The sequence below is a fragment of the Arachis stenosperma genome, chromosome 5 (genome assembly GCF_014773155.1).
Source record: "Arachis stenosperma cultivar V10309 chromosome 5, arast.V10309.gnm1.PFL2, whole genome shotgun sequence".
Lineage (NCBI taxonomy): Eukaryota > Viridiplantae > Streptophyta > Magnoliopsida > Fabales > Fabaceae > Arachis > Arachis stenosperma.
This window is the reverse complement of record NC_080381.1, coordinates 136,346,526-136,374,115: the sequence shown is the minus strand read 5'-3', so window position 1 is coordinate 136,374,115 and position 27,590 is coordinate 136,346,526. Positions and strand designations below refer to the sequence as shown.

Genomic DNA, 27,590 nt, shown 5'->3' with positions numbered 1-27,590 from the left:
GGCTGCAGTGTTTTGACTACGTTTGAATGGCGTTAGGGAGAACGGCGACGTTATGATGCGTCGGAACGGCTGTCTCCGGCATTGACGGCGAGTTTTGGACATGGATAGGAGATCGACGATGGCAAATTTCGGACGTGGGAGGAGGATCATCGGGATGAACAACGGTGTGAATGGAGGTGAAGGAGGAGGGTTAAGATGGAATGAGAACGTGATGTGATGGTATATTAAATTATTAATAAGAGGTTATGTTGCCTATCCTAATAATTTAAATTCCAAAATTTATTATTCTAATAAATTGAGAATCTGATTTTAATAATTAATTTAACCTTTTTTTTAAATCGTTATTTACTTTATTCAACATTTAAATTATTTATCAATACTTTTTCATAGTCTAGTTATATCTTCTTGATGGATACTTACCGATGTTATCTTATCTTTTTTTGATAACTTAAAAGAAAATAAACAACTAAGAAAGAAAAAATAAACAAGAAACTGCTTAAGAAAGGCAGTTCCGCTAAATACTACTCTCAAACTCCTTCCAAGGCAACAGAAGTTCCACTTGGGGAGAAAGGGTACTCATTGCAGTCTTTGCCATGATATCTGCTACTGTATTTGCATCTCTCAAGATCAACCGAAGATCAGCACGCCATTTCGAAGGCATGATATCTCGAATTTTTATCACCAAAGAATCAATAAATCTAGAGCAATCCTGTAAATTATTAACAATAGTAAAAGCCTCCACACAGTCTGTCTCACATATAATGTTTCGTTGTCCCTAGTCCCATGCTAAAAGAAAGCCTATCCAAATAGCAAATAACTCTCCTTACAAAATGCTACGACTCTCAATTGTTCCCAGACAGCCTTGTTGCCACCTTCCCTTCCAATCTCTGCTAACACAAGCAAAACCAACTCGAGCACCATTGCCAGGATAGCTAGCATCACAATTAATCTTAAAGGTACGGGGTACCCATTGCAGGGGAATCCAAGAGCCACTAATGGTGGAGGGGATAGACAGTCGTTGCAACTCAAAAATATTTCGGAACTTTTTTTCAAGGACAAAGTCATACCAATTACTTTGTCTGTGGTCCAATGCTTATGAGGATGAAAGATATCGTTATTCCTCGAATGCCAAATTCACCAGAGACCAGAAAAAAAATCTAAAGGGGCGTTGTTTGCTGTTATGTAAGAACCAACTCATAAATCTACTGGTTGATCGGAGATCCCTAAAGCTTGCCAAACTAGTTTGGCTTTTGGACAATCTCAAATCCAATGTAAAATCAATTTCTGACCTGAGAAACATCGTGGACAGCTATCCGTGTGCGAAATGCCCCTCATAAAATGAAATGCAGCAGTAGGAAGACATAGTCAGGCAAAAAATTTGTGCTTTTTCGGAACATGTTGACGCCAAAGCCAAAGCCAATTACCCCTATCCTCCCAACTAAACATCTTACTGAATCACAAATAACCACTACGAGCATCATAAACCTTTGAAGCCGCACCAATCCAACACCAACCGACCTCTGAACTAGCTTGAACATCCGGGTTATAAGAGTTATTGTTGCTCTGCAGAGAGTGATTCAGAGGAGAATAGATATTCTCAAGGTTCCACTGTCCAGATAACCAAAGGTCCAAAATCCTGAGATCTGAATAAAAAATATGAACATAATCCATTATTAGTTTACTTTATATTATTTTATCTTTAAATTTTAAACTTTGGAACCAATCTAATATTTTTGGATTTGACTTGGTTAATATTTATTTTAAATGAAGTTAAGGCAAATCTAATATTAATTTGTTTCCCAAGTCGATCCGAGCAGTGTGGATGAGACCACACGGATTGGATTTGCCACTGTTGGGCCGTCCAGAAGACCATCTATTTTGTGGGTTACTCGTTTCGTATTAGTAATGTAGGCTGGACCTAAATCTTAATAGGCCATATAAACAAAAAGACAAAATCTGACAAAATAAAAAATTAATAGGTGACTCCAACCAATGGAAATCTGAAGATAAAAATCTATTAAAATAAAATATGTAAATATTCAAAAATATTATGTACACTCTATTAAATTAGTTAATATATATTTGTGTATAAATACATAAATTTTTTAACTTTTATTTAATATATATTTTATATTATCTTCTATTTTTCGACTACGAATATCATCTATTAATATTATTTTTCTGTATTTATTTCATTATCATTTTTGATATTTTTTATTTTGAAAATTAATAATTTTTTAAGAGTTGAAGTTTTATTTATAATTTTTATAATTCTTTTAATAATTTTTCTTTGATTTTTAAAAATTTATATTTTAATCTACCGAATCTTATTATTAATTATTTTGTTTTTCGTCTAACAATTTTTATTTTATTTTTAATACCTTCAATAAAATTTATTGTGAAATTGAGATTTTGGAAACAATAATTTTATATTGATTTAAGAAATTTAATGTCATTTGAATTAATATTAGTTAGAATCATTAATTTTAGTTTATTAATTTAAATAATTTAATTATTTTTTTTCTTAGATCTTCTAATATATTTATTGATTCAATTTTATTTATAATTTATATTTTTATTATTAACCCATATTTTTTAAAATACGTATTTAAATTGTGGCTAAATAAACAACTTTAATAAAAAATTAAAAATAATTTTTATCATCTTTATATGAGTGGTGGCATTTCTTTTAATATCTCCATTAGTTTAATAGAAGATTGTAAAACCTTCCAATAAGCCTATGGTTGAAGGGTCATTAATTAATATCATTGTGTCTCGATATAACCTTTGAAGCTAACAATAGGCTATTCAATCGATAGCCTATATAAGCCTTAATTGATAATATTGGATGAAAGAGGAGCTCAATATCACGAGGGTCACAGTTTCAAACATTTTGAGTTAAAATTTTAAAGCCTTTATTTTCTAAGAACAGAAATTGAACTAACTGCTAATTACACTGGAGTTTCATTCTTAACATATCTTTTAATTCTACAGCAAAAAACTAAAATAAAATTGTATGTCCTACTATACATATAGAATTATATTTATATTTATATAATTAGCCGCATTATAATGGATTTTATTTTTGAATGATATATAATTAGCTTGTCCAAGAATGAAACCTGGTTTCTAGAAAAGATTATATATATATATATATATATATATATATACACACGGCATAATTAATGCCATATGTTCCTCTGGCTTTATTTTGTATGAAGTCCGAGTCAGAGAGATGAGAAAAATCATAGCTGTATGATTTATTATTTTTTTATCATTATTGTTTAAACTTAGTTAGCTTGTGACAATTTTATAATCAAACTCACAACAACACGAGCTTCAGGGGCGGAGCTAGATAAAATATTAGAGGAGGATAAAAAATATTTATCCAATAAACTAAGATTAAAATAAAATTTTAAGGGGGAGCTAAACTAAAATTTACATATAATTTACATGTAAAAAATTAAAATTAGGGGAGCCATCGCCCCCCTTTCCTACCACCTAGCTTCGCCCCTGACGAGCTTCATTCTTATTGTCCATTAGATAGTCAACTTCAATAACTTGCTTCAATTGTGAATTCGTGATAAGATGATCAATGTAGAATTCATTTTTGTTTATTTGTTAAAAATAAAGAAGAACTCGTGAAGGAAGTGAAATAATAAATTTAATTTTGATATCAGTGTAAAATAGTTTTACACATATATCCAATCACATAATATTACGTTAACAAAAATAATATTTTTTTATATTAATAGTATGAATGATCATTTAAAAAAATAGTTATGATTGTATTACTATATAAAATATTTTATATTGTTAAAGTATCAAAATTAAAGTAGTGAAATAATATACAATAGAATTATTTGTGCCCAATTATGTGATTAATTAACCACATTATTTTTAACCATATTGCAAGCTTAATAATGAACTTAGCTACCACATTAAAAGAAATTTGTTTGCGGACCCGTGATTGAGCAATGTGGCAGTGCATGGTCTTTTTCCTCTGATCTGTTCTCCACATCTAAGTAGCGTTTTTTTGTTTGTAATATATATGTAACATGCAACACACACTTAAATTGATTGCATTTACATCCACACTGTCAAATTCACTTTCTTCTTTTTGAATAAGGGACTTTTCTCATCATAACCATGTCCCACTTTCCTTCTGTCATAACTCTTTAATTTTCTTTAGTTACTAATGTATTGATTCTTAAAAAATACAAATTTAAACGGAGACTATATGAATGTTTATTTCTATATAAAAAGACGAGTAAATGATAAATAGGTCTCTGACTTTTTATTTCAAAAACAAATAAGTTTTCGATTAATTAAAAATACAAAAATATCATTCACTTTTTAAAATACAAGACATCTAAATTCTTTTAGGAAATTAATTTATCCTTATATATTGGACGAAAGAACTTAAATGTCTCACATTTTAAAAGGTGAGTGATGTTTTTGTATTTTCAATTAATAAAAAACTTATGTGTCTTCGAATTAAAAAGTCGGACCTATTTATCTTTTTTCTCAAAAAAAAAAAAGACCTATTATGGTATGTCTTGTTAAAAAATAAAATAAAGTACAAATTTTCGTAATTTAATTTGACATGTAAATATTCTCATAAAATTTTTCATCAAAATAAATCTCTCATATTTTTTACCATCAACTAAATGCACCTTAAAAATAAGAAAAGAATCCAACAAATTATATATAAAACAAGCTTTGCTCAATGTTAAAGCATATGCATAGTAATTTATAGGTGGTAGCACCTAATTAGTTGGACAATGTTTGGCACATCCAAGACAAATTTCAGTTTGTTGCACAAACATATTCTAACTCTTTCAGAAAGAGAAAATGATAACTTTGCAACATTCAAACCTTAATCAATTCATTTATTGTCAATTAGCACATAGATGAATTCTAAAAGAGCATTTTCTTTTTGTACACATTAGTGGTGTCCACTCAATAATGCTTTTCAACATTCCTAATGTTACACACTTAAGGCTAAGTTATCATTCTTCAACCACTCCAATGGTTGTTTGTGTGTAAATTGTGATTAGTTCTTACTTATAAGTAAGTAGAATATTGCAGTAATTATGTTATATTAGTCCTTTTTTTTCCAGAACCTGACTTTTTCTTGTTTTTAATTTCTGATATTATGTTATTATATACATACAAACATATATGGCCCTCACCAATTCAGCAAATGCTTTTTATAGTTGTCTATGTCAAACTCACTCATGGTTTTATGTAATCATGTGCTATCATTTGCAATAATTTAAAAAGCCAAAATAACAATTGAGAATGGGTAGGGAAAGGAAAAGAAGTTCCACCTAATTTAGCAAACATTTTCAATTAGTGATACAACAAGTATAATTATTTTCCATTAGTTTGTTATTTTTTATGTTATTAATATGTATAAAATTTGAAATGATTGAATTTTATATTTATTTTAAAAAAATTTGATATTTCTGTGGGTAGGGTAGGATAGGGTAAGGTTTAGAACTTTAGGGTGCAGGTAGAGTTAGGATCAAGAGATTTTCAACTCCCAGATAGGGTAGGGTAGAATTTTAATAAAATTTTAAACCTGCGGGTAGGGTTAGCGTAGGGTCCAAAGCCTACCCTACCCTACCCTAGGTGCAGTCGACTTCACGTGAAGTTGATACTTGAGAGTCGTTAGATAATTTGACTAAATTTTCATCTAATGGCTCTCAGATATCAACTTCACCTGAATTTTCACCTATATATTTTAGACATTATAATGTTTGAAAAGAGAATTTTGTGAGAATTTAAACATATCCGCGTGAGACATACACATGATTCTATCTCAACATGATTTATCTTTTTTTTTAGTTGTGTACGGTATCCTCTGACTCGACAGGCCAAAGACTATTCCGTCGCGGCTTAATATGATTTATTTTACGTTCTTTATGGATTGACATGTCCAATAAAAATGTTCTTGGGCCGACCACAATTTTCGACCAAATTTAAGAGCTAGACTGTAATATAATTGAACAACCACAATTAAAACAAAAAGTTGTAGGAATTTGAATAGAATGTGTGAGATATATGAAAGATTCTATCTAAATATGATCCATGTTACGTTCTTAATGAGCCGACATGCACAGTAAAAAAAATTCTTGGACCAACCACAATTTTAGAGTTAATTTGAGAGCTGGACCGTAAGACAACTGAACAATCACGATAAAAAAAACAAGAAGTTGTAGGGATGAGATTGATTGGCCTGTGGCAATTTCAATTGGAAATAGTATCAATAATTAATTAAGAGGTCAACATTTTGGAAGGTATACTATTATGGAAGACAAGGTCCAAATTGAACAGCATGACCTTTTCAATAGGACCACACTTATTGCCGTATTCAGCCACCTCAAATCTGAATCCAAATACATAAAAACTATAAACCAGTACACACACTTTTCTGTTCTTTTCTGTTTGTGCTTTTCCATTTGTGCCGGTTGCCATACAACACCTAAGAATCTCATGGCACAAGAAAATATCAAATTACTATATATATAAAGTAAAGTAGAATTGTTTATGATTGCACAGAAAGGAGAAAGAAAAACTAAAAAGAAAAGAAAAAATAATGGAGAGGCTTGGCCAAAACCAAAATGAGGCCTCTCAGTGTTGCTGTCCAACCCCATTTTTCAACTCATCAGCAGCATCACCAAACATCAACAACAGAACCAAAATCAGAAACAGTTCTTCTGAATGTCGCCACAACTTTGTAGCAACAACTTCATCTTCCATCTTTCCAAACACAAACTTCACAAACCATGAGTCACTTCCTTCTCTTCATGAATCATTCAATGAATTCAACAAAGTTTACCCTCAGTATTCTGAGACTGAACTTGTTGACCATGTTAGAGCACAAGAGTATCACCATCTCAGCAATCACACTTGCCTTGATTACATTGGTGTTGGCCTATTCTCCCATTCTCAACTCCAACAACAACAACGTTATCATGGGGATGCATCAAAATCACAACTTGCTTCAACTTCAACTTCAACTTCAAATCAATATCCTGGAATTCCATTCTTCAGCCTATCCTCCAAGACTGGGAATCTGAAAACACTATTGATCCATGGTGGACAAGAGTCAGAATTTGAGTCTGCAATGAGGAAAAGAATCATGAATTTCCTCAACATATCTGAAACTGATTATTACATGGTTTTCACAGCAAACAGAACCTCAGCTTTCAAGCTTGTTGCAGATTCATACCAGTTCCAATCTTCCAGGAAGCTTCTCACAGTTTATGACTATGAAAGTGAAGCTGTTGGAAACATGATTAGTGCCTCAGAGAAGAGAGGTGCAAGGGCTATTTCAGCTGAATTCTCATGGCCAAGGTTCAGGATTCAGACAACAAAATTGAGGAAAATCATTGTGGGCAAGAGGAAGAATAAGAAGAAAAAGAAGGGTCTTTTTGTCTTTCCACTTCACTCAAGGGTAACAGGAACAAGGTACCCTTATCTTTGGATGAGTGTAGCACAAGAAAATGGTTGGCATGTGTTGGTTGATGCATGCGCATTGGGGCCAAAGGACATGGACTCTTTTGGCCTCTCTCTCTTTCTCCCTGATTTCTTAATCTGCTCTTTCTATAAGGTCTATGGTGAGAATCCTTCTGGTTTTGGTTGCCTTTTCGTCAAGAAATCCGCTATTTCGAGCATGGAAGCTACTTCTTCTGCAGGAATTGTGAACCTTGTGCCACAAAATCAGATACATCTATCCGAGGATTCTTCTGGCACTGACTTAGAACTTGAACAAAAAACTATATGTAGCATACAAGAAGAACAAGAAGAAGAAGAAGAATTATCCTCGATGAGATCATTCTCTGGTCCTAGACAAGCCACAGAATCTGGAAAAGATGAAGAAGAGGCACAATCTCATCGAGGTTCTGAAATTGAGGAGGCTAATCTCAAGAAGAAGAGTGTTGCTCAAGGAAGTGAAAATGGAGGGCTTGAGATTGAATGCAGGGGTTTGGATCAGGTGGATTCTCTGGGATCAATACTGATTAGCACTCGGGCGAGGTACTTGATAAACTGGTTGGTGAACTCCATGGTGAAGCTTAAGCATCCACACACAGAAGAGTTTCCACTGGTGAAGATATATGGTCCAAGAGTGAAGTTTGATAGAGGAGCAGCTTTGGCATTCAATGTGTTTGATTGGAAAGGTGAAAAAGTTGAGCCTGTTCTTGTTCAGAAACTTGCTGATAGAAGCAACATTTCAATCGGTTATGGATTCCTGCATCATATTTGGTTTGCAGATAAGTATGCAGAAGATAAAGGAAGAGTTCTTCAGAGCAAAAAAGAAGTGAAAGGCAATAATAATAATAAGAAGAAAGATAGAGATAGTGAAGTTGGAATAAGTGTGGTTACTGCTGCATTAGGATTCTTGGCTAGTTTTGAAGATGTATATAGGCTTTGGGCTTTTGTTGCAAGGTTTCTTGATGCAGATTTTGTGGAAAAGGAGAGGTGGAGATACACTGCTCTCAATCAGAAAACAATTGAAGTTTGATTATTCATTTCAACCAATTAAATTTCATTTATTGTTAGTTGTTCATTATTGTTCTTGATTTGTTTATCTTGTAAGTGCCTATCTAGAGTGTGACTTTGGATGAAGGTTATTTCATGTATATGGAAATTTGATATGATTCTCCAAGGAAAAAGGAGATGATTTCAGCAACTATATAGATAATTATTCACTCTGTGAAATGCAAAAGAAAAAAAGTATTTGTTTCAGGAAGCTCCATTACTCTATAGTGCACATATTACAAAAAGAAAATTAATACAAATAATAATATTATTAAACAAAAGTAAACAAATGCTTGAACAAGACTGTTACTATTTTATTTAACATGGGAAGATGTTATTTTATTCAAGAATCAAGGCATGTCAAGGGAACAATATTTTACTTACTAATGAGGATACTCCCAACCTAAGATCTGTGTTAACTTTGAGTTTGCATCACTCTATTATTGTTGGTCCAATCTATCCTATTCCTATGTGGCTAGCTGTGGACCATGATAAGCCAAAAGGACAAAGACAAAGACAATAAACATGTCTTCATCATGGAATTTTCAAACTAAACATTAATAGTTTCTTAATTTTCTTATCCTCTACCTAAATTTCTGAAAAGAACATAAAACAAATTCTAATTAGCTCATTTTAGTTAATTCGGCTAGTTATAAATGCAATAAAAGCTCTTTAGGTGAATAATCTTGTAGTCAAATTTTTTATTAAGTAGTCATTAAGGCTAGTATCTAAAAATTTAATTTTAATGCATTATAAAAAAATTACAAATACATCTAATTAGATAACGTCAAATTGATAAAAATAATTATATTTTAAATTGATCATGTAAATAATTATTTAAAAAATAAATGTACAAAATGTTTTAGTGTTTTACACGGTTAATTTATCAAAATTAAATTCTATTTAAAGATCAATTAATGATGATCAACATTTGAACCAATTAAATAGTAGTAATTAAGAAACATAATTTCACCCACGGATAAGAATGACAATCATAATTAAGGGGTAATGATGAACCCCTCATTCAACTCAAAGACCCATCAAAATTTCCACATAAGGAGGGGTTAGTTGGGAAGAGGCACAAAATCTACCACACAAAACAGAGCGCCAAGGAAAAATGGCATCAGCTGAACAGGGCAACTTCCAAGTCAGCATCTTTTTTGATTCAATAAGCCACCATTTACTCTTTCTCTTTCTTTCTTCCATCACACTTACAAGTTACAACTTTCCACTTGCACCACCTACTCCTCCTCCGTGTTCTTCTTTTTTTTGATCTTCAACAAGTGAGGAAAAATCTACCCTTTTTCCATGGCTTCTTCGCACCCAAAGAATGTGGGAATCCTTGCCATGGACATCTACTTTCCTCCCACATGCGTAAAACAGGTATGTCTGATTGTGAATTGTGATTGTTTTGTTGCTATTTCGTGATAAAGTTGAGATTTTTAACGGTTTTGATTTGTGGGGTGTTGCGTGATTTTGATGCAGGAAGCTTTGGAGGCTCACGATGGGGCCAGCAAAGGGAAATACACTATTGGGCTTGGACAAGATTGCTTGGCATTCTGCACTGAGGTTGAAGATGTTATCTCTATGAGGTCACTTACCAATTTTTCATTGCCATATCCCATATATCAATCCTATTTATCATTAGATTTGAATTTCTTTAATAGTTTGGTTACAGCATAATATGTTGTCCTGAGATTCTAAAGAGAAAAGAAATTTTATTTACTTGGAATTTCTTTTATATATATTGAGGTGTCTGTGTCGAATAATACATAATTAGGAGAATTCTATTAAGAGAAATCAATCACAAATTTAACATGTTTAGGATGATAATATTTGATATGCATAAACATAGATGAGTGAAAATTAAGTATTTGTGCATCATAAGGGGGTGCTGTTTATTTCAGCTTTGATAGTTGATCAATGCTGCTTTGTGAACCTGTATGATGGAGCTGCAATGGCTTGGCTTACAGTGATTTTATTTTATTTTCTAATGTTATTCTTTTTGCTTCTGTTTTGGGCTGTTGAACTGCAGCTTGACAGCTGTATCCTCGCTTCTTAAAAAGTATAAGATTGATCCGAAACAAATTGGACGCATGGAAGTTGGTAGTGAAACTGTCATTGACAAAAGCAAATCCATTAAGACCTTCCTGATGCAACTCTTTGAGGTATCCCTATCTCATTCTCTGTTTTGGTTTTGAGTGTTGACCATAGGAAACAAACAGCATACCGATGGGGACTCACTTTAAAAGATTGTAGATCTTTCTGCTTATAATATTAAGTTATGTTGAATTTTACAAACATAGAAGCTTGTAGCAGCATTCCCTATGGCCCTATCCCCTACCACTTTTGTCCCAATTATTGTTTTCTGAAATATAGATGAGTCGAAGTTCAAAAGGATAAAAAGGAAGGAAATATATCTGTATGTGCTTATGTGATTCCTGCATCTTATATTAACTCATGTAACAATCAGGAGAGTGGTAATACTGACATCGAAGGTGTTGATTCAACAAATGCATGCTATGGTGGAACAGCAGCTCTGTTCAATTGCGTGAATTGGGTGGAGAGTAGTTCATGGGATGGTCGCTATGGACTTGTCATATGTGCAGATAGCGCGGTATGAACTCGAATCTATTTCATGGAAATCTAAGCACTTGTCACTTGTGACTAGTATTTTTTAGAAATCAACAATTACTTTTAACATATATCAAATGATAACTAACTTGAAGAATAACGTGGTTGTGAAAGAACTTAAAATTACAGAAATTCCTAGCTAATGCAAGTTAGATGTGGTATTTCTGATCTTGCAATTTCCTAGAATCACCATTTTAGGTTTGAGTTGGTTGTGAAATTTCTGTGGCACAGCCTCAACTTATAATTCAATTCTATAATCTGCATGTTTATAAGTGAATTTCACCATCTTTTGCTCATTGATGGTACAAAATTAACTTCACAGGACAATGTTTTAGAAAGGTAGTATGTAGCGGATTTCTTATTTAAAAATGTCTTCATGTCTCAACATTTGTTAAAAAATTCTTACTACTATTTTAATCCTGTTACTTTCTCCTCAAACAATGAATCAAATGCTCGATTGCACATCTATATACACCGTCGAACAATTATGACAGTTATGAACTTTATGTTCAGGTCTACGCTGAAGGACCTGCACGTCCTACCGGAGGAGCAGCTGCTATTGCCATACTTGTGGGGCCAGATGCTCCTATTGCTTTTGAAAGCAAGTTCAGAGGCAGTCACATGGCTCATGCCTATGACTTTTACAAGCCAAATCTCGCAAGTGAATACCCAGTAATGATCTGTCATTACCTCTAAATTTTTGTGCAGATATTTAGATAGGTTTAGATTTAGCCTCTGATTTATGCCAATTGCTTGTTACTCTTGAGTGCTTCTTGATTTGTTCGGTATATATATTGAATAAAGCATAGACTAGTTATGACCTTGCTACCCTTTTGGTTTGGCCTGCTATAGGTTGTTGATGGAAAACTCTCGCAGAATTGTTATCTCATGGCACTTGATTCTTGCTACAAGGTTTTCTGTGAGAAGTAAGCATGGACTGAACTCGAAAACCTTTTCAACTTTTCTCCTTTTGGTTTTGGTTCTCCTTACATCTTCTTCCATGTTTAGATTCGAAAAGTTGGAGGGGAAGCCCTTTTCAATGGCAGAGGCTGATTACTTTGTGTTTCATTCTCCATATAACAAGGTAATGCAGGCTTTATGTTTTTTCGATATTTATGACATGAATAGACAATGATTACCTATAATGTTTCTCTATGTAACTTGTTCTTGCAGCTTGTCCAAAAAAGCTTTGGTCGGCTATACTACGATGACTTCCTGAGAAATCCCAGGTTTCAGTGAACCATAAAAGACTCTATGGTTATAAATAGATGTTTTCAACTTCCAATTTATAACTATTTTGTTCTTTTCATTTTCTTCATGCTATACAGTTTTGTTGATGAAGCTGCCAGAACATCCTTGGAACCTTATAAATCACTATCGGGTGACGAAAGCTACAATAGTCGTGATCTTGAAAAGGTATCTAATTTCATCGAGTATGAGTGTCGTTAATTGACAAAAACATTATCATAAATTGAACTCCGGTTGGTTTGTGATCATTGTGATTCTACAGGCAAACCAGCAAGCCGCGAAAAAGATATATGACACGAAGGTGCAGCCCAGCACGTTAATACCGAAAGAAGTTGGTAACATGTACACTGCATCTCTTTATGCAGCATTTGCATCACTCCTTCACAATGAGAACAGCTCACTGGTAAGGTTTTTCAATTTTCACCCCTAATAGTTCCATTCTTTCTTTGTGCTTCCTAGAGCATCTTTTATGAGGTGAATGGCTGATCCCAAATGACTGATTATTTTCTTTATATTTGTTTGAAATGCAGGTTGGTAAACGTGTAGTTATGTTCTCATATGGAAGTGGTTTAACGGCTACAATGTTCTCCTTCAAGATTCAAGAAGGTCAAGGCCCCTTTACTTTGTCCAACATTGTAACATTGATGGATGTGGCTGGCAAGTTGAAGCAGAGAGTTGAGGTATGCTGTCTTTAACAATTTGATTAATCAATCTCTCATGATCATTTTACATTAAACCTGACATTCATAGAGCTTTGCACTTAACCATTACATTTCAATAACAATATTATATGAATCATTATAAAGTTGCTCTAAGCATTTCATGTTAACAACAAATGTCCAAAAAGTTGTAAATAAAGAAATCGGATCAAACTCCTCTGAAGCGAGAAAGTAATTGTTTAGTTACTCTTAAATTAAGATAGAGGCTCACATATGATGGAAGTTATAAATACGTACCATTTCGGTGTGCAAGGCACGACGAATGTACAAAAAAACTTCTCTTTTGTTATATCATTATTGAGATTGAAAGCATATGCATTTAGGCAAGCTACCCATGTACCTAAATTACTTCATGTTTTGACTATGATCCTTTTATAGAACATGTAACTAAAATACTAAACTAGCATATATATATATTTGTTGCAGTTTCCTCCTGAAAAATTTGTAGAAACAATGAAGCTGATGGAACACCGATATGGGGCAAAGGACTATGTGACAAGCGGTGACTGTAGCAACTTACCTGCAGGCACCTTCTATCTTACCAAAGTTGATTCCATGTACCGGAGATTTTATGCCAGAAAGGACACTACCAGCACATGACATGATTTTTTAGTTAATCATCACTTATATATTCAAATATTTATACTTCATTTTTTTTTCTTTCTTTCTTGATTCAACTTCTGTATTTGATCCCTTGAGCTTATTTATCTAATTTGTTTATAGAAAATGTTTTCATTTCTTTTTGGGTAAGTTTGTACTTTGCACAGAAAATCACTTTGTTGATTTGTCAAATTAATTTTAAGCTCTCTAATAATGCAAATAGAAGAGTATATTTCTTAATGCAAAAAGGTCCATAACCATATATCATATGAATTATGATCATACATTAGTAGCTTTATTTCCAAATAAATGTGTAATAATTACAAATATAAAAGTAGTCGATATATATTTTTAATAAAAGATCTTCAGTTTATATCTAATATAGTAAAATGTATAATTTATTTTATAAATTATATATGATAAAAAAATATTTTAAAAAAATAAATGATGCATCAAACTTCTTGTATTCCAATTATATATTATAGATTTAGATGTACATATTTAAATATTATTTCCTACTCTCAGACACCAACTACGATAGTCTTCTTTCTTTTTTCGTTTTTGTAAAAAATAAATCTCTATCTATGCACAACACATGATTCTTCAATAATTATTTGTGGAGAACTATGATGATTGAATTGAACAATCCCTTTCTTAGTTTGTTTTTGTTTCTTTCTAGTTATCATTAGATAAGATAAAAGCAACCTTTCTAAGAAACATAGCAATGTAATATTGGACTCCACGCTCTCATCCATCATCACCAACTTTACAACTTGATAGGCATAAACCAATAGAACAATATTAATTATTAATCATCGATCAATAAGAATATATTATGCAACTTTAATGGTATATATATCCCTAAATATTGTAGTAGCTATCAAATAAATTGCTTTGTATATTGGCCAAGAAATATGTGTTATGTGTTTAGTAGGTAGTGAATTGAATATACTTGGTTCTAACGCAGAACAAGAAGTAGAGTCAAATAAAATGCACGTATACACTAATTTTCCAATCTTGAGTTGCTTCAAAGCACATTATTATTAATTCTCAGATAATCATCTAATCTTATTGAGTTTGTTAGTACCGACTAATTTTTCATTCTAGCTATATATACACTACAAATGTTGTTTCAATTTTCATCAAATCACTTGAAACAGAAAGCATGAAATTTCCAATAATAGCTGTTCTCTTGTTGACACTATCAACAACACTATTGAAAGCAGAACTTGATGCTAAGTATTATGAGAAAACATGTCCACAAATAGAAGACATAATTTCAGAGACGGTTCAAAGTGCTTCTAAGCAAGACCCTAAAGTCCCAGCACGTATCTTGAGGATGTTCTTCCATGACTGTTTCATAAGGGTATGCATTTGTATATATAAAGATGGATAATGTATGTACATAGGGCTTGTTTAGGTGAGCTTCTAAAAAAGATCTTTTTTCAAGTTATCTTTTTTTAAAAGATTTTACAAAAAAATAAAAGTAATTTTATATTTGAGTATTTTATACAAAAAGATCTTTTTATTTATCAATTATGTTTAAATATAACAATGTAAAACTACTTTTTTATTTATTTATTACATGAAAAATATTTAAAAAAAAAAGTAAATTATAATTTTTCAAAAAGATGTTTTTTTTATTTTTTTAGTATTTTTATTTTTATCATTAAAAATTTGTCAAACACACTAAAAAAAATTTTATTAAAATTTTTTTTTTATCAAAATAATAATGCCTAAACAAACACATATTACTATATCTTAATAGCTTTTTTTTTCATATATATATGGTTATGATTATAGGGATGTGATGCATCAATATTGTTGGATTCAACTCACACAAACAAAGCTGAGAAAGATGGGCCTCCAAATCTGTCGGTTCACTCATTCTATGTAATTGATGATGCAAAAGCCAAGCTTGAGAAAGCTTGCCCTCACATTGTTTCTTGTGCCGATATAATCGCTATTGCAGCTAGAGATGTTGTAACCTTGGTACTTTAATCCCTTTCTACTAAACATTCTGAAATCAATTAAACGTTGTTGAGTGGTTTTATCAAACTATGTAATCTAATCTTTAATAGATGTCGAATTATTTTGCATATTTAAAATTATTGGGTTTTTTTATTTGAAATAATAATTTATTCTTTTAAAATCATAAAACTTTTAGACACAGAATGAGAGATAATTTCACTTCTTTTTATGATATTTATTTTTAACATATTAAAAATATAAAAATATTTTATATAAATATCTATTTGTATATATTGATAAATCGACAAAATACTTAAATTAATCATTAAAAAAAAATTAAAATTTAAATGTAATTAATTTTATATAAAATTGATAGTAGAGAGTTATTGAATAATAATTTAGTCAAATTTATTAAGATATTTAATTACTCTCAACTATTAATTTTATATGAAATTAAATGCACCTAAATTTTTACCTATCTAAAATTAATGAAAAGTACCAGAAGATAGAGAGCAGAGCTCAGAGTTGAAATTTGCATCTGAGTTGTATTGTAGTATTTTTTAGAATGAATGATAAAGAAGTACATAATAGAATACATGATAGAGTACATAAAATATATAGGCACAGTTACAAGTGTAACAGCTCAACATTCTAAATGAGATTAGAGTATAACTAATTAAAAGATTAGAGTAACTTCTACATACTTCCTTCAACTAAGTTAAACATTATTATCTTATTCATGGGTTGCTAATTATGATGAAATTAAATCTTGTATTCAGTCTGGAGGTCCATCTTGGGAAGTTCTAAAAGGAAGAAAAGATGGAAGAATTTCAAAGGCATCGGACACAATAAATCTACCAGCTCCAACTTTAAATGTTACACAACTCATTCAGAGCTTCGCAAAGAGAGGTTTATCAATCAAAGATTTGGTAACCCTTTCTGGTGGCCACACTCTTGGATTCTCACACTGTTCTTCTTTCCAATCTCGCATACACAACTTCAGTTTCTTGCATGATATTGATCCAACTTTAAATATCAACTTTGCCCTAGAGCTCAAAAACAAGTGCCCTAACCCTAATACTACAAACCCTAATGCTGGAGAGTTCCTTGATTCAACTGCTTCGGTGTTTGATAATGACTATTATACACAGATTTTGGGGGGAAAAGGCTTGTTTTCTTCAGATCAGTTGCTCGCTAGCGACTCCAGGACTAGATGGATCGTCGAAGCGTTTGCGAAAGATCCGAGTGTGTTCTTTAAGGAATTTGCGGATTCCATGTTGAAGCTTGGAAATGTAGGGGTGTTAGAGAATGGAGAGGTAAGACTTAATTGTAAGATTGTGAATTCATGAGAAACTAATAATAAGTTTATGTATAGTTAATTTAATATAGAGTTGATAGTTGAAAGTCGTTAAATGATTTAAAGATTTGACTAAATTATCATTTAACGATTCTCAACTATCAATTTCATATGAAGTTAACTGCATTTGAGTTTTCATCATAAAATAAAGGATAATAATATATCACGATGAGTGAGGAGATAAATCGGTGTGTTGTTAATTTCTTGCAAAATTGTTGTCATAATGATGTGTGTGTTTTGTTACTACTTGATCAAGTTTCAATAAAAATTCACAATCCAATATGACCTCATCATTTAATTTAGATGGGGAAACAAAAGTTTATATATTTTGAAATTATATTCTAATTTTATCATTATTTTCTCCAATATTAATTTTTTTTTCATCTCCTCCGATATAATTTCTCCATTACCACCACTACATTCTTCTTCCGTCGCCACAAATGGTCTTACCACTGCCACTCACTTAGATTGCACATACATAGAATAGTAATAAAGGACCTAATTAGGCAAGTAATAATTATTTCATATTCGTACAAATAAAAATAAATTTCAGGAAGAAGGAAGCCATCAACATATATACTATAATATATAAAAAGAACATACCCAGTTAGTGAAATGGTACCAAAGTAAGAGTAGATACTGAATGGTGGTTGAAATAGGAAATGTTGATGTGGTAGCACGTAGCAGTGTTTGTGGTGATGGGAGAAAAAAAAGTGATAGTAGTTTAATTTTATTCATATCTATTATCATATAAAAATATTTTAATATTTATAATAATTAAAATTTTTTTATATATTATAGTACATACATAAAAGTAAATTATTTTAAAATTTATTTATTTTTCTAATATTATATTAATGACATATTAAATAAATTTATTAAAATAATTATATTTTATATATTTTATTCATAAATATATTTTAAATGTATATAACAAAGTTATTAGAATAATTTATTTATATTATTTTATAGTATATTTTTTTTAATATGAAGCATAAAAATATAATTTACTGTCATAATAATTCTCAATAAAGTAAGCTAATAAAAGAATAATTTTTATATTTTATCGATTCTAAAATAAAAAAATTATAAGAATTAAGATAAATTTTTTATATAACAAGTACTTATTAATAATTTTTTTAATCAAAAAATATTAATTATGTTTATATATATTAATGAATATATAATATTATATTTAATTATATAATATTTTAATTTTTGACTTCTCTTTTATCAAATTTCTGGATCCATCCTTGTATATAATCTAATCTTTAATAGATATCAATTATTTTGCATATTTAAAATTATCGATTTTTTAAAATTTGTGTTTAAAATAGTAATTTATACTTTTAAATTTATGAAACTTTTAGAATAGAATGAAAAATAGTTTCACTTCTTTTCATAATATTCATTTCCAACATATTAAAAATGTATAAATATTTTATATAAATATCTATTTGTATACATTGGTAAATCCACAAAATACTTAAATTAATTAAAAAAAGATAGAACTGAAATGCAATTAATTTCATATGAAGTTGATAGTTGAGAATTATTAAATGATAATTTAGTCAAACTTATTAAAATATTTAACGACTCTCAACTATTAATTTCATATGAATTGTACCTAAATTTCCACCTATCTAAAACTAATCAAAGGTACCAGAATAGAGAGCAGAGCTCAGAGTTGAGATTTGCATCTGAGTTATATTGTTGTGTTTTCTAGAATGAACAATAACGGAGTACATGATAGAGTACATGATAGAGTACATGATGATAGACTATATAAAGATATATATACACAGTTGTAAATGTAACAACTCAACATTCTAAATCAGATTAGAGTATAACTAATTAAAAGATTAGAGTAATTTCTACATACTTCTACATACTTTCTTCAACTAAATTAAACATTATTATGTTATTCATGGGTTGCTAATGATATGAAATTAAACCTTGGTGACCAGTCTGGAGGTTTATTTTGAGAAGTTCTAAAAAGAAGAAAAGATGGAAGAATTTCAAAGGTATCAGACACAATAAATCTACCAGCTCTAACCTTGAATGTTACACAACTCTTTCAGTGGTTCGCAAAGAGTAAGAGAGGCTTGTCAATCAAATATTTGGTAACCCTGGTGGCCACACTCTTGGATTCTTATACTGTTCTTCTTTCCAATCTCGCTTACACAACTTTAGTTTCTTGCATGATATTGATCCAACTTTGAACACCAACTTTGTTCTAGGGCTAAAAAATAAGTGCCCTAACCCTAATATTACAAACCCTAATGTTAGAGATTTCTTTGATTCAACTGTTTCGGTGTTTGAGAGTGACTATTACACACAGATTTTGGAAGGAAAAAGCTTTTTTTGGATTAATTGCTAGCTGGCGATTCCAGAATTAGATGGATTTTCAAAACGTTTGGGAAATATTCGAGCGTATTCTTTAAGGAGTTTGTGGATTCCATGTTGAAGCTTGAAAATGTAGGGGTGTTAGAGAATAGAGAAGGGAGACTTAATTGCAAGATTGTGAATTCATAAGAAATTAATAATAAATTTAAGTGCAGTTAACTTTACTTGAAATTAAGAGTCGTTAAATAATTTGATAGTTTTGACTAAATTATCATTTAACGATTTTTAACTATTAATTTCATGTGAAATTAATTGCATTTGAATTTTTAGCATAAAATAAAGGATAATAATATATTACGATGAGTGAAGAGATAAATCTGTGTTGTTAATTTCTTGCAAAATTATTGCCATAATGATGTGTGTGTTTTTGTTACTATTTGATCAAGTTTCAATAAAAATTCACAATCCAATATGGCCTCATCATTTAATTTAGATGGGGAAACAAGAGTTTATATATTTTGAAATTATATTCTAATTTTATCGTTATTTTCTTCAATATTAACTTTTTTTTATCTCCTTCGATTTAATTTCTCTATTACCACTACCACATTCTTCTTTTCCCGCCACAAACGGCCTTATCACTGCCACTCACTTAGATTGCGCATACATAAAATAGTAATAACTAATAAGGGACCTAATTAGGCAAGTAATAATTATTTCATATTCATAAAAATAAAAAATAAACTTCAGGAAGGAGGAAACCATCAACATATATACTATAATATATAAAAAGAACATACCCAGTTAGAGAAATGGTACCAAAGCAAGAGTAGATACTGAATGGGGGTTGAAATAGAAAATGTTGATGTGGTAGCACGTAGCAGTGTTTGTGGTGATGGAAGAAAAAATAGTGATAGTGGTTTGATTTTGTTCATACCTATTATCATATAAAAATATTTTAATATTTATAATAATTAAAATTTTTTTATATATTATAGTACATACATAAAAGTAAATTATTTTAAAATTTATTTTTTTATAATATTATATTAATAACATATTAAATAAATTTATTAAAATAATTATATTTTATATATTTTATTCATAAATATATTTTAAATGTATATAACAAAGTTATTAGAATAACTTATTTATATTATTTTATAGTAGGGGTGCACATGGGCCGGGTGAAGCCGGGTTTGATGTGACCCAGACCCGACCCGAAATATACACCGGGTCTATTTATTAGACCCGATGAAACCAATACACTTTCGGGCCACAATTATACCGGGTGAAAACCGGGTGAAAACCGGGCCGTTAACATTACATTACGTTGATATCTTCTTGTAAGTTAGCATGTAAAAATATCCAAATTTCCAAGACTCCAACCATTATATAACATGGTAAAATTCACTTAGAAAAATATAACAAGAACCAACCCTTCTTCAAAATTAAAGCATAACCACAATCAATACTAATATTGTCTAATAATACCAAATATTTAAATCAATACAAATAACACAATATTATGCATTAGTCTAAAAACTTATGCATTCTAAACATAAAACATTAATTTATAGTCTTATAATGACTAACACAAAATATTAAGATTTACAATACTTAAATTCCTCATAAGAATAGTCATGATCCATCACTAATAACACAAAATATTAATTGTGTATGATGACCGGGCCACCGGGCCGACTTCGGGTGACCCGAGCTATGGACTGGACCCGACCCGAAATAATGACCGGGTCTATTTTTGAGACCCTTACCCGACCCTAAACCCGATGAAATCACACCAAATTAGCCCCAAAAGTGTTCGGGACCGGGCCGGGCCTTCGGGCCGGGCCGGGTCTGTGCACCCCTATTTTATAGTATATTTTTTTTTAATATGAAGCATAAAAATATAATTTATTGTTATAATAATACTCAATAAAGTAAGCTAATAAAAAAATAATTTTTATATTTTATCGAATCTAAAATAAAAAATTATAAGAACTAAGATAAATTTTTTATATAACAAGCACTTATTAATAATTTTTTAATCAAAAAATATTAATTATGTTTATATATATTAATAAATATATAATATTATATTTAATTATATAATATTTTAATTTTTGACTTTTCCTTTATCAAATTTCTGGATCCGTCCTTATATATAATTTAATCTTTAATAGATATCAATTATTTTGCATATTTAAAATTATCGGTTTTTTAAAATTTGTGTTTGAAATAGTAATTTATTCTTTTAAAATCATGAAACTTTTAGAATAGAATGAGAAATAGTTTCACTTTTTTGTATGATATTCATTTTCAACATATTAAAAATGTATAAATATTTTATATAAATATCTATTTGTATATATTGGTAAATCCACAAAATACTTAAATTAATTAAAAAAAAGATAAAACTGAAATGCAATTAATTTCCTATGAAGTTGATAGTTGAGAATTATTAAATGATAATTTAGTCAAACTTAATAAAATATTTAACGACTCTCAACTATTAATTTCATATAAATTATACCTAACCTTTCACCTATCAAAAACTAATCAAAGGTACCAGAGAATAGAGAGCAGAGCTCAGAGTAGAGATTTGCATCTGAGTTATATTGTTGTGTTTTCTAGAATGAACAATAACGGAGTACATAATAGAGTACATGATAAACTATATAAGGATATATATACACAGTTGTAAGTGTAACAACTCAACATTCTAAATCAGATTAGAATATAACTAATTAAAAGATTAGAGTAATTTCTACACGCTTCTACATACTTCCTTCAACTAAGTTAAACATTATTATGTTATTCATGGGTTGCTAATGATGATGAAATTAAACATTGGTGACCAATCTGGAGGTTTATTTTGGAAAGTTATAAAAGGAAGAAAAGATGGAAGAATTTCAAAGGTATCAGACACAATAAATCTACCAGCTCTAACCTTGAATGTGACGCAACTCTTTCAGTGGCTCGCAAAGAGAGACTTGTCAATCAAATATTTGGTAACCCCGTCCGTTGGCCACACTCTTGAATTCTCACACTGTTCTTCTTTCCAATCTCGCTTACACAACTTTAGTTTCTTGCATGATATTGATCCAACTTTGTTTTAGGGCTAAAAAATAAATGCCCTAACCCTAATACTACAAACCCTAATGTTAGAGAGTTCTTTGATTCAACTGTTTCGGTGTTTGACAATGACTATTACACACAGATTTTGGAAGGAAAAGACTTTTTTTTGGGATCAATTGCTAGCTGGTGACTCCAGAATTAGATGGATCTTCGAAGCGTTTGAGAAAGATTGGAGCGTATTCTTTAAGGAGTTTGTGGATTCCATGTTAAAGCTTGAAAATGTAGGGGTGTTGGAGAATAGAGAAGTGAGACTTAATTTTAAGGTTGTGAATTCATAAGAAATTAATAATAAATTTAAGTGCATTTAACTTAACGTAAAGTTGAGAGTCGTTAAATAATTTGATAATTTTGACTAAATTATCATTTAACGATTTTTAACTATCAATTTCATGTGAAATTAACTGCATTTAAATTTTTAGCATAAAATAAAGGATAATAATTTATCACGATAAGTAAGAAGATAAATCGGTATGTTGTTAATTTCTTGCAAAATTATTGTTATAACGTATGTGTGTGTTTTGTTACTACTTCACAATCCAATATGACCTCGCCATTTAATTTATATGGAAACAAGAGTTTATATATTTTGAAATTTAATTTTTTTATTATAATTGAAATCAAATCTTTCTTTCTAAAATTAATGAATTTTTTTCTACTTTTTATTAATTTTACATTCAAAATGTAGCACATATCACTTTCTTATTGTAATTGAAATTAAATCTTTTCCTCCAAAATTAAAGAGAGTTCTTTCCTTCCTCCATACTAATTTTACAACCAAAATGTGTCACATGTCACTCTCTCATTGCAATTGAAATCAAATTTTTCCCTCCAAAATTAAAGAGTTCTCCCGTCATCCTTCTTCCTTTTTCTATCTCTCTCATTCCTTCAACCACTCTATCTATTTTATATATCATTATCAACATCAATAATTAATTACTAATTTGATAATAAAAATGTGCAACATGACATTCTTTAATTGTATTAAAATTAAAATTAAAATATTAAAATTGAAATTGAAATATACCTATATTATGTATCATATATTACTATTTAATTTAATAATCAAATGTGTCACATGATACTTTCTTATTAAAATTGAGAGAAGATATTTTTCTCCAAAATTAATAAACTCTCTTCCTAAATTTTCTCATCTACCTCTCTCTATTTTTCTATTTCTCTCTACCATTTTCACTCTATATATAATTTATATTTTATATTAGTAATTTGAAAAATCAAAATATGTCATCTGATATTTTTTATTACAATTAAAATAAAAGTTTTTCTTCCAAAATTAACAAATTCCCACTCTCACTCTCATTCTTTATTTTTATCTTTCTCTTTCTTTTCTCTCATTCTCTATTTTTTTGTTTACTTTTTGTTTTAGAAAAAAATTAATAAAATAATATAATTTAAATAAAAAAATTAGATTTTTTAATATAAAAATAACAACTAAAAATTTTGTTGTTTTATTTTTTATCTACAGAGATTTTGATCACTTTAGTTAGAGATTTTTACCAACTTACAATTTTTTTTATAAAAATAATTTGATTTTATAAATCTTTTGTATCATGCATAATTTATACTGACTGTAATTTTAAAAAATTTATATTTTTGTAATATTATTGCGGATAAAAATACTAATTTATACTATTGATGAGTAATCCATCGTATTTTTATTGGTCAATACTCACATACACAAGCATAGAATACAGAAAGTAAACATATTTTATGCTAGAATTATATTTTATTCAAACAAAAACTGGTAAGACCCACATAATTTATCATTTTCTCTCACCTTTTCTATATTCTCTCTATATTTTATTATGTATAAGAGTAGGAAACATTTTTATTTGGAGTAGGAAAATTTGCATTTTCTTTAATAATTTTTTATGTAAAAGAACTTTTTTTTCATTCTCTCTCTTACCTTTTATCTTATCAATGGCAATTATTGTTTTTTTTTTTTGTCGGTGAATTGGACAACTCCAAATCCTAAGTACCCCAATGGATTAGACAACAATGGCAATTATTGTTCGAGTCAGAGGTGATCTTGCTTGTTCTTGATTGGATCTACATTGCTCTGTCCTGTCTTGTGTATGTTTGGGCTTTCTCCTTTTTAAGTTGTGCTTTGGTTTCAAAGGCCAAGCCCAAAAAATATATGCCAGGAAAAAAAAAACAGTGAAAAGACCAAATAATAATGTGACAAAAAAAAAGTAAACAGTATAAATAAGATAAAATATGTCTTTTTTTCCCTTAATATTTAAAAAAAATTTAAACTCACTTCCAACGTTTAATTTGATACAACTTTAATTTATTATAAGCGTTTAAAATAAGTTTTGTTCCTATCTTTTCTGTTAATTTTTTACCCTCAACTATTAATTTTATTATTACAATTTGAAAGAAGTTTCAATTTTACTCCTTCCATAAATTCTATCTAAATCCAAAATTATATTCTAATTTTGCCGTCATCTTCTTCAATATTAACTTTTTTTTTATTCTTTCATCTCCTCCGACCTAATTTCTCTATTACCACCACCACATTCTTCTTCCGCCGCCACAAACGGCCTTACCACTTCCACTCACTTAGATTGCACATACATACAATAGTAATAACTAATAAATGACCTAATTAGGCAAGTAATAATTATTTCATATTCATAAAAAATAAACTTCAGGAAGCCATCAACATATATACGTACTATAATATATAAAAAAGAACATACCCAATTAGAGAAATGGTACCAAAGAAAGAGTAGATACTGAAGGGTGGTTGAAATAGGAAATGTTGATGTGGTAGTGTTTGTGATGATGGGAGAAAAAAAGAGTGATAGTGGTTTGGTTTTGTTGACCGTGGTTATATAAAAGTTAGAGAAGGGAGAAATAAGGAGAAAAAGAGAGGAGAAAAAAATTAATTTAGGCTATAAAAATAAAATTAATTTTTAAATATTTGAAATAAAATAAAAAAATTATTGAAATTATTAGAAAAGTCTGGAAAAAAATAAGTGTATATATATTGTGGATTTAGATCTTTTATATTCTAAATACATATTTTTTAATAATATAATAATAATTTTTAATATATACGATATATTAAAAATATAATAAAATATTTTATAAAATTTAGTAAAGTAATTTTATATTTTTTTCTTAAATGTGTGATGTGATATGGTCATGTCACTGTCATTTAAAAGATCTGCGGCAATATATAGCAAGCATGCTTGATTGCTTTTCCGTCCATCTAACAGTCTTAAAAGCTGCACAAGCTTTTCTCACCAAAGGCCACAGTACTCTGATCATTTTACCATTGACTCCTTCTATTTTTTTTTTTTTGTTATTAATCTAAATTTTATTTAAAAATTTGTTATTAATTAATAAATTATTATATATATAAAATAAAATTCAGACTTTAACACTTATTTAATTAGATATATAAATTAATTATTCGACCAAATCAAATTAATTATTAATCATTACTTATATTTAGAAGGAAAAAAATGAAGAAAATAAAAACTGCATTGCATATGCATCATTTATTTCCCAGTTAATAGCCATCATAATCATTTACAGATTTTTATTCCCAATCTGCATCTTTAAATTAAAAGTTGATGACAAAATCTCATATGTGATATGTCCTTTTGTCATAAAGTAATTAATGTAGAGATGTCATTTCCATTGTTGGTATTATTATGCTGGTATGAGATATATATGGAATTTGACTCTCTCAAAATGAAAAAAGTGGGGCAGTATACTATTCTTAACTTATTGAAGATGTATCAATTATAACACAAATTAAAATAAAAATATAAATAAAAATAATATATTGGTCTCTCACTATTCTTTTATATTATGATTTTTTTATTTTTCTTTTCCATCAATTTATATATGTCATATCGTGCGAGTTGACACTCAGATATGATGAGAAAATAAATTAAAGATATCTTCTTTGTCGGGATTCACCTTCAATTTGGGTCTTCTATGCCATTAAACCCTTGCCATTTTCAATAGCTTGTTATATATTCATATAAATAATGTTTTTATACTTTATAATGAAATAAGATCATAAATTAATAAAAAATATAAATATATAGTTTTGTTTTGAAATTAGTTAAAATTGATTTACATATTAACTAAAAATCATTTTTATTTAATAAATCATAGCATTTTATTATGAAATAATATTGTTTTATTGAGAAATTATATTTTGAATATAATTGTATTAATATATACACAAAGAATAAAATCATCAAATTAATTACTTTTAAAATATATATAAAATATATAATAAAAGTTAATTAAATAATATTTATTTATAAATGTATAATAATTAATTTAGTAATTATTTTTTATATCTGTATAGTATTTTTTATCTCAATAATGTGAGATGAACTTATAAGTGTATTAGTTTTTTCTTTACTTTCTTCCTTTAAAAAAAAAATATATGAAGTCTCCTTAAAGAGGTGGATGATGATCCAAGATGTAGTTAGAGAAGTGTAATTGTTGGAGAGTGGGGCAGCAAAGAAACACCGCATCCACATGGCACCACCGCCAAGTTGTACCTTTGAAGTTGCCATTTGAAAGCTAAATAATCAGCAATGGAATGAAAGATCAAAATGGATTTGTATGTGTCGGCAAGGCATGGTGCATTCTTATCCCAGAAGAAGGATGATGGGTGTGAGAGCACATCATGATGTCAGGAAAAAATAGCTATGGACATGTTTATATCCACTCTATTAGGGTTGGGTTAGGGTTATAGATAAGTTACCCAAAATAAGGGAAAGATTAAAATCACAATTAGGTTTTTGAACATTTTGACATGGAACTAATTAATTTTTTAGGAAAAACATATAAATTAAATTTTTTATGATAATAAATAATAAATATGTTATATTTGTTCGTTAATGAATAGTGCATAAAAATAAGAATTTTGCTAGAAAGATAATGAGAAATCTTGATAATGTGTACAACGAGTTAGTTATTTAGTCCAATTTTCTTCCACAAATTATCTTAAATTTAAAAATTCTCATTCAATT

At 29.5% G+C, this 27,590-nt stretch overlaps 3 protein-coding genes and 2 pseudogenes across 3 annotated transcripts; all 5 read left to right on the top strand.

The window, feature by feature from the left end:
* Positions 1-6,463: 6,463 nt before the first annotated feature.
* On the top strand, positions 6,464-8,754 carry LOC130979079 (uncharacterized). Its single transcript, XM_057902437.1, has one exon. It carries the CDS (start codon positions 6,605-6,607, stop codon positions 8,531-8,533), a length of 1,929 nt encoding a protein of 642 aa, XP_057758420.1. The 5' UTR covers positions 6,464-6,604; the 3' UTR covers positions 8,534-8,754.
* An 871-nt stretch (positions 8,755-9,625) lies between these two features.
* Positions 9,626-13,971, top strand: LOC130979566 (hydroxymethylglutaryl-CoA synthase-like). The gene is made up of 12 exons (XM_057903028.1): positions 9,626-9,933; positions 10,036-10,142; positions 10,586-10,718; positions 11,024-11,167; positions 11,698-11,856; positions 12,037-12,110; positions 12,193-12,268; positions 12,358-12,413; positions 12,513-12,600; positions 12,695-12,835; positions 12,963-13,112; positions 13,578-13,971. Exons 1-12 carry the CDS (start codon positions 9,859-9,861, stop codon positions 13,749-13,751), a joined length of 1,377 nt encoding a protein of 458 aa, XP_057759011.1. The 5' UTR covers positions 9,626-9,858; the 3' UTR covers positions 13,752-13,971.
* Positions 13,972-14,913: 942 nt separating this feature from the next.
* On the top strand, positions 14,914-17,370 carry LOC130982473 (peroxidase 66-like). The gene is made up of 3 exons (XM_057906490.1): positions 14,914-15,117; positions 15,555-15,743; positions 16,502-17,370. Exons 1-3 carry the CDS (start codon positions 14,917-14,919, stop codon positions 17,069-17,071), a joined length of 960 nt encoding a protein of 319 aa, XP_057762473.1. The 5' UTR covers positions 14,914-14,916; the 3' UTR covers positions 17,072-17,370.
* Positions 17,371-19,022: 1,652 nt separating this feature from the next.
* LOC130981473 (peroxidase 66-like) lies at positions 19,023-19,614 on the top strand (annotated as a pseudogene).
* Positions 19,615-22,259: 2,645 nt separating this feature from the next.
* LOC130981472 (peroxidase 66-like) lies at positions 22,260-22,841 on the top strand (annotated as a pseudogene).
* The last annotated feature ends 4,749 nt before the right edge of the window (positions 22,842-27,590 follow it).